At 44.1% G+C, this 13,421-nt stretch overlaps 1 protein-coding gene across 4 annotated transcripts in view; it reads left to right on the top strand.

Annotated features, from left to right (window-relative positions):
- PTGR2 (prostaglandin reductase 2) overlaps positions 1-13,421 on the top strand; it is a 203,811-nt gene that overhangs the window by 146,417 nt on the left and 43,973 nt on the right. For all 4 annotated transcript variants that reach the window (XM_030214985.1, XM_030214987.1, XM_030214984.1 and 1 more), the window contains one exon: positions 12,624-12,711. In XM_030214985.1, the coding sequence (XP_030070845.1) occupies positions 12,624-12,711 (88 nt within the window). The remainder of the gene's footprint in view (positions 1-12,623; positions 12,712-13,421) is intronic.

Below are 13,421 nucleotides of genomic sequence, written 5' to 3'. Positions count from 1 at the left end.
TGATTTGATTTGCTTACTTTATTTATTTTTTTGTCTATTAGATTGTAAGCTCTTTGAGCAGGGACTGTCTTTCTTCTATGTTTGTACAGCGCTGCGTATGCCTTGTAGCGCTATAGAAATGCTAAATAGTAGTAGTAAAAATAGTAGTAGTAGTGGTGACATCACCGAGCCAAGATGGCTGCCTGAGGGGAGAGCTCCGGCGGTCCCACGAATAAAAGCAAAAAAGTGAGTGCTTTGAATAACAATACAACACAACGCATACAACTGAGAGCTAGAGGAACATCGGGGGAGAAAATTGAGCATGGCATCTCGCACGCCAAAGCAGTCACTGGCGAGTTTTGCCTATACGGGCCCAAGCGCATCAACTCCGCAGGAGACCACGCGGGGGAAAAATATGGCGGACGAGCCCGAGATGCTGACCCCCCAACAAGCGGCACAGGGATCCCAGCCACATTTCACCTTTGGGGAGACGCAGGGCGAAAGCACAGAACCGCTGATGAAGATTCGGGAATGGCTGAAAGAAATCACAGGCGAACTCAAAGCAATGCGATCTGATTTATATACGCTGGGAGCAGACCTCCATGAGGAAATTGCAACCTTGGGTCAACGAGTGGCAGAGACGGAGGATCGCTTAGATGAACAAATGGAAATGATTCAGGCCTTGTCGGAGCAAAACGGGGAAGATAAGAAAAGCTTACAACAAGTATGGGATAAGATGGAGGACATGGAGAATAGGAGCAGGCGCCACAATATGAGATTTCGCGGCATCCCAGAAACTCCCCAATACACAAACTGCGAATCAACAGTACAACAAGTGGCAAGTGCCCTATTGAAGGAGGCACAAACTATAATAGAGCCAGCAGCAATTGAAATAGAGCAGGTACATAGGGCCTTGGGAGCGATGAGGAATAATCTACCAAGAGACATGATAGCCTGTTTTGTAGACTTTAAAACTAAAGAAAAAGTTATGCAAGCGGCGCGGGAACACCCAGACTTTATATGGGATACACACCAAGTTCAGCTTTACCAAGATCTGGCAAGCTCCACGTTGCGCCGGAGAGCGGAGCTCCGCCCAATTACACAATATCTTCACTCACAAAACATCAAATATAGATGGAGTTATCCATTTGCGTTGCGATTCAACATAGAGGGTAAACTCCATCAGATAAGAGGAGTGGCGGAAGCGGCGCAGATATTCCCAGACCAAGAGATGAGCAATATGATTGCACCGAGGTAGAAGAAAGAGGCAGATCGGGTGGAAAGGCCCAGATGGCAGCAAGTGACAACTGGGAAAGGCAGACTTCAGCGTCAGCAATCTGATACTGCACTGAGGCGAAGAGATTTGAGGAAAACTTGAGAATGGGACAAGAACCCAGGACAGTAAGATACATTACACTTGGTGGACGTGAGACGCCAAGTAGGGACTGGATAACACAGATGATCCACAGTCAAGGCTAAATGCTAACGTATGGACTGTCCTAAGACCAGTAAGATATTAAAAGATGTTATAAGTTAAATGGTTAATGTTATATACGGTTTACAGTTGTACTATGTGTTGTTCAATCTGCATAATAGATCAGAGTTGAAGTTAATAGCTTAGAGGTGGGACTCGAGGATGTCACACAGACCCCTTCAACACCTGACCTTAAAATGGAGGGTGGATACTGGATAGGGAAAGGGACTGGGGGGGGGGAGGGAAGGGGAACGATGGGAGAGGAAGTCAAGCGGGGGTAGGGTTTCCTGGCAGGGGGTATTCTGGAGAGGGCCATGTGAGGAAAAATAGAAACATCACTTATACACAAAATGGGCACCATTGAATTTCTTACAATAAATGTAAAGGGACTTAACTCACCAGCAAAGCGGCAACTGCTCTTTAAAGAAGCAGGGCGCTTAGGAGCGGATATTATATTTGCTCAAGAGACACATTTGCTACCTGCACATGAGAAACTATGTATGCATAGGCAATATAAAGAAATATATTTTGCATCAAACCATGTAGAAAAGAAAAAAAGGGAGTTTTGATAGCACTGGCAGGGAGACTTCCCTGGCAAGTGCAACGAATAGTAAGGGATAAGGACGGACGTTATATTTTACTAGTCATGCGATTGGGAACAGAGATTTACACGATGGTGAATATCTATGCCCCTAATGAGAAACAAGGAGCTTTCTATGAAGAGCTATCTGAACTCATAGCAAAAAATATAGAAGGGGAATTAGTGATAGGTGGGGATTTTAATTTGACTCCCCATCCCTTTATGGATAACTCAACCAAAGAGATACGATATGCTCGAAGCGATAGGGCAAAATTACATAAATTTATGAACTACTGGCAGATGATAGATATCTGGCGACATTTTAACCCGATGTCCTGGAGTTGTACTTATTTCTCAGCGGTTCATGCATCCCATTCACGAATAGACATCTGGCTCGGAGGGCAAGGATTGATGCAGAGAGTACAAAAAGTACAAATACAAAGTAGAACATGGTCTGATCATATGCCCCTTACGTTAACATTGAAGTGTGCGGTAGCAAGGACACCAGCACCCCTATGGCGATTGAATGATAGCTTGTTAGGAGACCCAAATGTTATAAAACAACTAGAAACCAATATAAAAAATTATTTGATACACTATGGGAGGGCCTGAAGGCAGTCATACGAGGGCAGATTATATTCCTGCAGGTATATAGGGATAGACAAAAAAGAACAAAAACACAACAACTACATATAGAGCTTGAGCAATTGCAACACAAAGTGGCTAAGGGGCCATCCGCACCACACATAACACAACACTGCCAACAGGTGCAAATGGAACTCCGTGAGTTACAGATGGCGGAAGTAGCGGAAGCTCTTCAAAAAACACAGCAACGATATTTTGAATTCGGTAATAAAGCGTCCCGACTACTAGCCTATAAATTAAAAAAGCAAAAGATGAAAAATCATATACATACAATAGAAGACAACAACGGACACCGGTTGTCCGCAACAGAAGATATAAAAAAGGCCTTTTTGAATTTTTATAAACAATTATATACTGATGACACCCAACCAGGGAACCAGGCAATTCAGGACTTTTTAGAAGGGTTAGAGCTCCCCCAAATTGCCCCAATTCAAAATGAGGAACTTTCAGCATCCATAACTCTAGAAGAGGTTCAATGGGCTCTTCATAATTTACCCAATGGATAGGCCCCAGGACCCGATGGGTTCACAAATAGATTCTATAAATGTTTTGGGAAAATTTTAGCACCACTGCTAGTGCGGGTTTTGAATGCGATAGAATACCAAACCGACCTGCCATACTCATGGCGTCTAGCACACATTAGCATACTTTTAAAACCAGGGAAAAATCTGGCACAATGTGGATCATACCAACCCATATCATTGCTGGATACAGATTATAAAATATTTACGAAGATCCTAGCCAGACGATTACAAAAACTAATGCCGGCCTTAGTAAAGGATGATCAAACAGGATTCATAGAGGGTAGGCAAGCGTTTGATAATATTAGGAGGGCAATACACTTGATTCATGAAGTTAACAGCACACAACAACCAACTGTTCTGCTTTCTCTTGACGCGGAGAAAGCGTTTGATAGAGTGCATTGGCCATATATGTTTGAAGTGCTGGAAAAGATGGGTATGACGGGGCGCTACATAACATGGCTACAGCGCTTATATGATAAGCCCCTGGCGGTGCTGGCTGTCAATGGAGAACATTCGGCCATTTTTAAGCTGGAGAGAGGGACACGTCAAGGGTGTGCTTTATCTCCTTTATTATTTGCCCTCACAATAGAGCCATTAGCTCAGGTTATTAGAACAAGTGAAGCTATTCAGGGCATTCGAATAGGACAAAAGAAGCATAAAATTATGCTACATGCTGACGACATCTTACTGACACTAACAGACCCCGATAGATCACTATCATCATTGCCCAAAGCTTGCAGCAATTCGGAGAGGTAGCAGGATTTAAAATAAATATGACTAAATCAGAAATAATGGGACTGAACCTCACTACAGAGGATCTTAATAACCTACAAGACAAATACCCCTTTAGATGGACGGACCGCTCTCTTCGATATCTGGGAGTAAATTTGACACCAAACCTGAAAGATATCTTTAGGGTGAATTTTCCTACTAAAATACGAGAGGTATTCCAGGACCTAGACAGATGGGAAGGGATGGAGCTATCATGGATGGGACGGGTACAAGCAATAAAAATGATGGTGTTACCAAAGATTTTATACCTCTTTTTAGCATTGCCAATCCCTATTCCAAAAAATGTTTTTAGGCAACTAAAGCGTAAAACATTTGCATTCATCTGGAAGCACAAACCACTGCATGTACGAGCAGAAATACTTTACCAACCCAGGAAAAAAGGGGGAATGGGGGTTCCAGATTTCTCTCGCTATTTCCAAGCAGCGCAGTTGAGGGTGTTAGCGGCATGGGTCAATGAGAAAGAGAAACCTTGGCTCCAAATAGAAAAACACTGGATAGGGCTTAATCACCCAGACACTTTATTATGGCTCCCTAACTCACGGATCAGGGCAATGGCAGCAGTGCTCCCTAGCGATGCGTCCATATAGTGAGGTGCAGGAGGAATTTGATCTTCAAGCACAACATATATTTCATTACATTAGAATTAGAGACTATATCCTCCGTAAAGCTAAGGGGGAACTACAAAAGGAAGAAACAGAACTAGAACGGGCAATGGGAGGAAGTAGCTGTAAGGGATGTGTAACAAGGATTTATACAGCATTATTAACCTATAGAAAACTTGATTTTGGTATATACAAAGAAATGGGAGCAAGATATAGGGACTACACATGATACACAGAAATGGGAGCGGGCGTTAGGCTTTTTACTAAAAGGCTCGGTGAGTAGCTCAATGATGGAGAATGGATATAAGATTTTCTATAGTTGGTATTATACACCACAAAGAATAGCCAAAATGTATCCAGGAGCCTCAAATCAATGTTGGAGGGGATGTCAAGCTGTAGGGGATATGCTGCACATATGGTGGTCCTGCCCAAAGATACAGGTTTTCTGGCAGGAACTGCTTAAATTGCTTCAGCAGATACTGGGTAGGGAGTTCCCGAAATCAGTGGACCATTATTTGTTGGATTTTCGACCACCGGGACTGCCAGCACCACTGCACTGTTGGTCTCTATGTTCTTAATGGCTGGAAAGATAACAGTGGCTTTTAGCTGGAAGAAGCAATTGGCGCCCCCAACGGTTAAAGTGATACATAAAATGGCCTATATATACCAAATGGCGAAGTTAACAGCGATCAAGAATGGACACTTAACCCACTCAGTTTAATAAGATATGGGACAAATATAAAAGTTGGAGAATACAAGCGGGGATTTACTTGGATGCCCCACAATTAGTGGTGCCAGCGATGTGAAAGCTATGATTATTTAAGGATTTTCTCTCGAGAGAAATGAATGATATAGAGACAATATAACCAGGCGAACTATAGGGTATGAGGGGGGAAAAGGAGGAGGGGGGGAAGGGAAGGGAGGGGGAATCATAATGGGAGTATTATATGTAAGACATGGCAACTATGTATGTTAAACTTATACCAAAAATAAAGATTGAAAAAAAAAAAAAAAAAGAGGACACTTTTGCAGAACTGGATGAAACCATTAACTAATCCCACCATTCCCAAGAAAGTTGAGTTCCAATATCGGATTCATGGAGAACCTGAGTTGATGAAGTCTCAGTTACCTCATGACTCTATGGTTGTGGATTCCGCTCTCAAGAGAGCCAGGAGTTCTAGAGACTTTGCCTTGGCGCCCCCAGGAAGAGATTCTAGAACCCTAGACTCTTTTGGGAGGAAGGCATATCAGGCCGCTATACTCGCCTCCAAAATCCAGTCCTACCAGCTCTACACGAGCATTCACTTGCGGAACATGGTGTGGCAACTGGTGGACTTGGTTGATAAGCTTCCTCCGGAGCAGGCCAAGCCTTTTCAGGAGGTGGTCAGGCTGCAGAAGTCGTGTCGTAAATTCCTGTTCAGGGGTGCTTACGATACTTTTGATGTTACATCTAGAATTTCTGCCCAGGGTATAGTGATGCGCAGACTCTCATGGCTGCGTGCCTCTGACCTGGACAATCGAGTCCAGCAGCGGATTGCAGATGTCCCTTGCCGGGGGGATAACATTTTTGGTGAGAAGGTCGAACAAGTGGTTGATGAAATCACGCAGCGGGAAACCGCTATGGACAATCTCTCCCGCCGGGCGCCTTCTGCTTCTACCTCTCAAGTAGACGTTTTTTCTGGGGAAGGAAGAGTGCTCCCTACGCTTTTAATAAGCGTAGGTACACTCCGCCTTCTCGACAGTCTTCTCAGGCTCATCCCCAGCGCGCTCGTTCTCGTCAACAGTGTGCGCCAAGGCAGGCCCCTGTAGCTCCCCAGCAAAAGCAAGGGACGGGCTTTTGATTGGCTCCAGCTGAGCATAGCCACAATAAAAGTGTCCGTGCCGGACGACTTGCCAGTCAGAGGGAGGTTAAAATTTTTTCACCAAAGGTGGCCTCTCATAACCTCCGACCGTTGGGTTCTTCAAATAGTCCGGTTAGGATACTCCCTCAATTTGAAATACAGACCTCCAAATTGCCCACCGGGAACTCAATCCTTCAGCTTCCAGCACAGGCAGGTACTTGCAGAGGAACTCTCTGCCCTTCTCAAGACCGATGCGGTCAAACCCGTTCCACCAGGGCAAGAAGGACTGGGATTCTATGCCAGGTACTTCCTTGTGCAAAAGAAAATGGGGGGGGGGGGGGGGGGGGGGGATGCGTCCCATCCTAGACCTAAGGGCCCTGAACAAATTTCTAGTCCAAGAAAAGTTCAGGATGGTTTCCCTGGGCAACCTTCTTCCCATGATTCAGGAAAACGATTGGCTGTGCTCTCTGGACTTAAAGGAGGCTTATACACACATTCTGATACTTTCAGCTCACAGGAAGTAGCTTTGATTTTGCCTAGGAACGCAGCACTTCAATACTGTGTCCTGCCCTTTGGTCTGGTGTCTGTGCCCAGGGTCTTCACAAAGTGCCTGGCGGTAGTTGCAGCATCTCTACGCAGACTGGGAGTGCATGTGTTCCCTTATCTCGACGATTGGTTGGTGAAGAACACCACAGAGGCAGGGGCTCTACAGTCCATGCAGAGGACTATTCAACTGCTGGAGCTACTCAGGTTTGTTATAAATTACCCCATCTCTTCCCTGTCCAGAATCTGGAATTTATAGGAGCTCTGTTGGACTCAGACGGCTCGCGCCTATCTTCCCGAGGCAAGAGCAGACAATCTTCTGTCTCTAGTTTCCATGGCCAGAGCGTCTCAACGGATCACAGCTCAGCAGATGTTGAGACTTCAAGCTCCACAGTTCATGTGCTCCCATGGCGCATCTTCACATGAGATCAGCTCATCAAGCTGCAGGGAGTCTAGAGGATGTAATCCATTTGCCCATCGATTTTCACAATTCCCTTCAGTGGTGGACAATTCGATCCAAGTTGACCTTTGGACGTCCCTTTCAAATTCCTCAGCCACAAAAAGTGCTGACAATGGATGCATCCCTCCTGGGGTGAGGAGCTCATGTCAATGGGCTTCACACTCAGGGTGTTTAGTCCCTTCAGGAAAAAGGTCTTCAGATAAACCTCCTGGAGTTGCGAGCGGTCTGGAACGCTCTAAAGGCTTTCAGAGATCTGCTGTCCAAATCATCCTTATTCAGACAGACAAACAGGTTGCGATGTACTACATCAACAAGCAGGGGGGCACCGGATCTCGCCCTCTGTGTCAGGAATCCGTCAATATGTGGCTTTGGGCTCACCACCACGGAATGTTTCTCCAGGCCACATACCTGACAGGCATAAACAACAGTCTGGCCGACAGGTTGAGCAGGATAATGCAACCTCACAAGTGGTCACTGAACATGAGCATTGTCCGCAAGATCTTCCGAGCATGGGGCACCCCCTCAGTGGATCTTTTTGCCACTCAAGCCAATCACAAGGTCCCTCAATTCTGTTCCACACTGCAGGTCCACGACAGGCTAGCGTCGGATGCTTTTCTCCTTCATTGGGGGACAGGCCTTCTGTATGCATATCCTCCCATACCTCTGGTGGGGAAGACTTTACCGAACCTCAAGCAAGACAGCAGAACCATGATTCTGAGTGCTCCCTTCTGGCCACGTCAGATTTGGTTCCCTCTTCTGGAGTTATCCTCTGAAGAACTGTGGAGATTGGAGTGTTTTCCAACCCTCAGAATGAGGGGGCGCTTCTGTATCCCAACCTCCAGTCTCTGGCTCTCACGGCCTGGATGTTGAAGGCGTAGAATTTGCTTTCTTGGGTCTTTCTGAGGGTGTCTCCCGAGTTTTGCTTGCTTCCAGGAAAGATTCCACGAAGAGGTGTTACTTTTTCAAATGGAGGAGGTTTGCCGTCTGGTGTGACAGCAAGGCCCTAGATCCTCGCTCTTGTCCTACACAGACCCTGCTTGAATACCTTCTACACTTGTCAGAGTCTGGTCTCAAGACCAACTCCGTAAGAGTTCATCTTAGCGCAATTAGTGCTTATCATTGTCGTGTAGAGGGTAAGCCTATCTCTGGACAGCCTTTAGTTGTTCGCTTCATGAGAGTTTTGCTTTTGTCAAAGCCCCCTTTCAGACCTCCACCAGTGTCATGGGATCTCAACGTCGTTCTCACCCAGCTGATGAAAGCTCCTTTTGAGCCACTGAATTCCTGCCATCTGAAGTACTTGACCTGGAAGGTCATTTTCTTGGTGGCTGTTACTTCAGCTCGTATAGTCAGTGAGCTTCAAGCCTTGGTAGTGCATGCACCCTATCTCAAATTTCATCATAACAGTCCTCCGCACGCACCCTAAGTTTTTGCCGAAGGTGGTGTCGGAGTTCCATCTGAACCAGTCAATTGTCTTGCCAACATTTTTCCCCGTCCTCATACCCGCCCTGCTGAACGTCAGTTGCACACCTTGGACTGCAAGAGAGCATTGGCCTTTTATATGGAGCGGACAAGCCCCTTCAGACAGTCCGCCCAAATATTTATTTCTTTTGATCCCAACAGAAGAGGAGTCGCTGTCGGGAAACGCACCATTTCCTTCACTTATGCCCAAACTGGGCTGACTCTAGAGGGTCATGTCACGGTTCATAGTGTTAGAGCCATGGCTACGTAGGTGGCTCACTTGAAGTCAGCCACTATAGAAGAGATTTGCAAGGCTGCGACCTGGTCATCAATCCACACATTCACATCTCACTACTGCCTTCAGCAGGATATCCGACAGTCGGTTTGGGCAGTCGGTGCTACAGAATCTGTTTGGGGTTTAGAATCCAACTCCACCCCCCTAGGCCCATTTTTATTCTGTTCCAGTCTGCACTCTCAGTTAGATGTTCTGATTTTAGGTCAATCTTTGTTACATCCTCGCCGTTGCGGGGCCCAATTGACCTCTCTTTGTTGTTTTGAGTGAGCCTGGGTGCTAGGGATACCCCAAGTGTGAGAACAAGCAGCCTGCCTGTCCTCGGAGAAAGCGAAGGATACATACCTGTAGCAGGTGTTCTCCGAGGACAGCAGGCTAATTGTTCTCACAAACCCGCCCTCCCCTTTGTAGTTGTAGTTGCTTTTTGATTTAACTGAGTGGGAATGCTCACGCGGCAAGCAGGAAGATGGCCGTGCATGCGTAGTGCACGCAATTCGCGCGCCAGAAGGCTCTGGCAAAACTTTTTTAATGTTGCTGAGGGAAAATTTCCAGTTCCTGGGCCGCCGTGTACGTCGACCCAAGTGTGAGAACAATCAGCCTGCTGTCCTTAGAGAACACCTGCTACAGGTATGTATCCTTCGCTTTTTCTGCTGCTGGAAATTGTTTTGCATGTGTCCCAAAATATACAAACAAGTGGGGGGATTACATCAGTAAATTACAAGAAATTTTCCCAGAGCCATCACCAATTCCATATTATCTTTAATTTGTTCATAGGTCACAACATCACTTAACTCCTATTATATCAAATTAAGTGGGTTGTTTACTAAAACTTAGCTAGAGTTATTTGCAGCAGGGCCCATAAGCTTTAGTAAACAAACACCTACATTTCATAATTTAATTTTTAGGACCAGTCAGCGGTGTCTGTTCCCCAGATCACTCTTACTGGGGAAACCCCGGTACACCATCTCTCATCATTTGTCATTTTTTTTTAGGTCCATACATTCAAAACATTCACCTCTGTGCACTTCAAACTTATCTTTGCTCTTCAAAGGAAATTTTTTTTTTCAGATTTTGTTCCCAGTTTTACAAACATTTCAAATAAACCTGTTAGTAGTCTTGCTGTTGTTGGTGTAATAGCTGTTGTTATTAAGGAGAACATATTGCCAACATAGCCATGTTTTGTATATCTGGTTCCTGGACAGTTGATCCCCTATAAAATCAGAGCAGGTTATTTAAAAATATTATCAAATATATTAATATAACTCCTGATGTTGTGACATACTAAGGTAATTTACTGCCTAGTGGTCAGGGTGGTGGACTTTGGTCCTGGGGAACTGAGGAACTGAGTTTGATTCCCGGCACAGGCAGCTCCTTGTGACTCTGGGCAAGTCACTTAACCCTCCATCGCCTGCCGCATTGAGCCTGCCATGAGTGGGAAAGCGCGGGGTACAAATGTAACAAAAAAAAACTCTTCATTTCAAGCATACCTTACTACAATCTTCACCCATTTACTAAGCACAGCCCAAAAAAAATGGCGGCCATGTCTTTTTATAAACAGTGACAGTCTCAGTTACATGACTACAGCAGAAAATCATAGCTCCCAAGTCAAACAATTGACATCCATTCCAACTCCAGGTTAAGTCCATTTGGTATAACAGTATTCAAATTGAAAATCCAGTGCTGTTCTTTGTAGCACAGTAAAAACTCAATATTGAGCCTGTCATTTGTAAAAAGACGCGGCCACTGTGTTTTTTGGCTGTACAACAACAGCAAAACTACTAGGATACGTTTATTTTGAAACATTTGTCAAATTGGGAACAAAATCTGAAAAAAGATTTCCTTTGAAGAGCGAACGTTCTAAGTTTGATGTGCACAGAGGTGAATGTTTTCAACATATAGACAAAAAAAGGACCGATGATGAGAGATGGTGTGCAGGGGTTTCCCCAGTAAGAGTAATCTGGGGAATGGCCACTGCTGACTGATTCTAAAATTTAAATTATGAAAATTTAATTTGATATAATATGAGTAAGTGATGTTGTGACCTTTGAACAAATTAAAGATAATATAGAATTGGTGATGGCGCTGGGAAGATTTCTTGTAATTTCTTCAGCAGGGGACATACTAGCATACACAATTGATCTGATAGTCAGCATTAAGTCACAAAAGTCAAACATATAGCTTACAAAATGGCACATCTTATGTTCTTATGTGATTTACCTCTGATAAAGCAACAGCTTTAACACTGAACTGTCAATGTTGGACCTCTCCATGGCTTCCATGCCAGAAAGCTCCTGGCCCATGTAATTCAAATATATGATGCTATTTGGCCTGTGACATTTTTCAACATACTGCAAAGGAGAAATTCAGACCAACTCAGGGGATGTTTGATTTTGTGCCCAAAGCTTTGTTCTTGTAAATCATTGTTTTCACAGCTCCCGCTTTTTCAGAATAGAGGGCGAGACCTAAATAATTAAAGATCTTTGTATATTACATTCATAACCACCTATGAAAGCTTTAATATTCTTTTACAAATGTCCTAGAGTGATTTGTAAAACCATTAAGCTATGGAATTTGATTCTGGAGGATATGACCAAGGCTAGATTGGGGTGAGGGACACAGGAAGGTGAAGTACATGTTGGGTTTCATATGGCAAACCGTATGCATAGAAGGAATCCAAGATGAGAAAACTGTAGTCTGCAAAAGATGTCCACATCTTGTAATAGAGAAAAACTTTTATTCCAATCAATTCCAGAGATCTTAATACCCAAACCATTTGCATGTCTACTTGAAGTAAAACAAATCTTTGCTGAGCAGACTGGATGGGTCATTTTAGTTTTTATCTGTGATCATTTATTATGTACTGAGATAGTAGTATGGTTGAAATTTTAAAAAAAAATGTTTTGGACAGTTTAAGTTCATTAACAAGTATAGACCAAGTAGACTTGGGGATTGCTAGCTAACTTCTGGGGATGAGCAACAGGAAATGGTTTTTCCTATGAGGATCTGCTGGGTACTTCCAAGTGACCTGGACTGGAAACTGGTCTAACCCAGTATAGCATGTCATGCCTGAATTTTGAATCAAAGCTGAGTACTGTTTAGACATAACTGGTTGCTTACATAGGACTTTTAAAATAGTCTATGTGCATTTCCTCCTCTTTCCATGCTCGGTATTCTGTACCTTACCTTTATCCCTTAGCGCAGGATACTGCAGATGTGACACTGCAATAGCCTAAGAACTGACATTGCAAGCCTGCTCCATTTTTTATTTTGTTTATTCCACAGGTTTACATACACATAATGCATTTTTAGAAATAAGGCAAAGCTCCTCAGAACTAGAACACTGTGGAAATACATTAAAGAAAATCTTGTTTTTGGTTAGGAACAATGTGTGTGATAGCCCTCTTTTTTTTTTTAATATGGTCTTCTATCCTAGGGACAGATTTCTGGTGCTGTGGTATGCAGACAAACATGAAGCTGGTATTCTGCAGCTCAGTCAATGGGTGAGAGAGGGGAAGCTAAAGGTACCAAAGACTTAATGATATATTTTTTTCTTTCATGGTTTCTTGAATTGTAACAATGACTGCGTGTGGCTAATGAAAAAACACAAAGGCCTGCCAGCAGAAGGACCCAAATTCAATTTTTGACCCAGGTCTCCTATCTCCTGGTTGGTCAGGACTTAGGATGCTGTGGAGGAATACTGAGGAATGTTCCTATTGGGAAGAAAGAATCAGTCATTGTACAATGGTGACACCTAGTAGTTGGATTTAGGGCCTGTGATTGCAGGGCTCTGAAAGAAGCTTTGGTGCAGGGCCCTCAACCAAGGGCCATTGCTGCATGACTGGGCTAGGTGAACCAAGATGGAATAAAAAAATCCCCATGTAGGCTCATGGCATCAGATTCCAGTCCTGGTTCCAGTTGTGCTGAAAGGCCAAAAGAGGAAGGAGAGAACTTTCAGGTCAAAATTTAAAAAAGTAAGTTGAAAAGTGCACACTTAAAAAGCAGTTCTGTAAACTTTGTGCCAATGGGTAGGCACCAGATACCCCATTTTCAACCTTATACACACCCAGTGCTGCAATACCAGATTGTTGCTTCCAATGCTGTTAAGGTTGTGCAATCGACTAATAGATCTGCAATGACCAAACATACTCACATGTTTTGGCAATCCACATGCAGGTGGAAGGCTTCAGTTTTTCAGAGGCATGACTTTCAATCACCACAGACAAATGGTATC

This window comes from Microcaecilia unicolor, chromosome 9 (assembly GCF_901765095.1).
Source record: "Microcaecilia unicolor chromosome 9, aMicUni1.1, whole genome shotgun sequence".
Lineage (NCBI taxonomy): Eukaryota > Metazoa > Chordata > Amphibia > Gymnophiona > Siphonopidae > Microcaecilia > Microcaecilia unicolor.
Note: the sequence above shows the minus strand (reverse complement) of the source record. Positions and strands in the feature narration are given on the sequence as shown.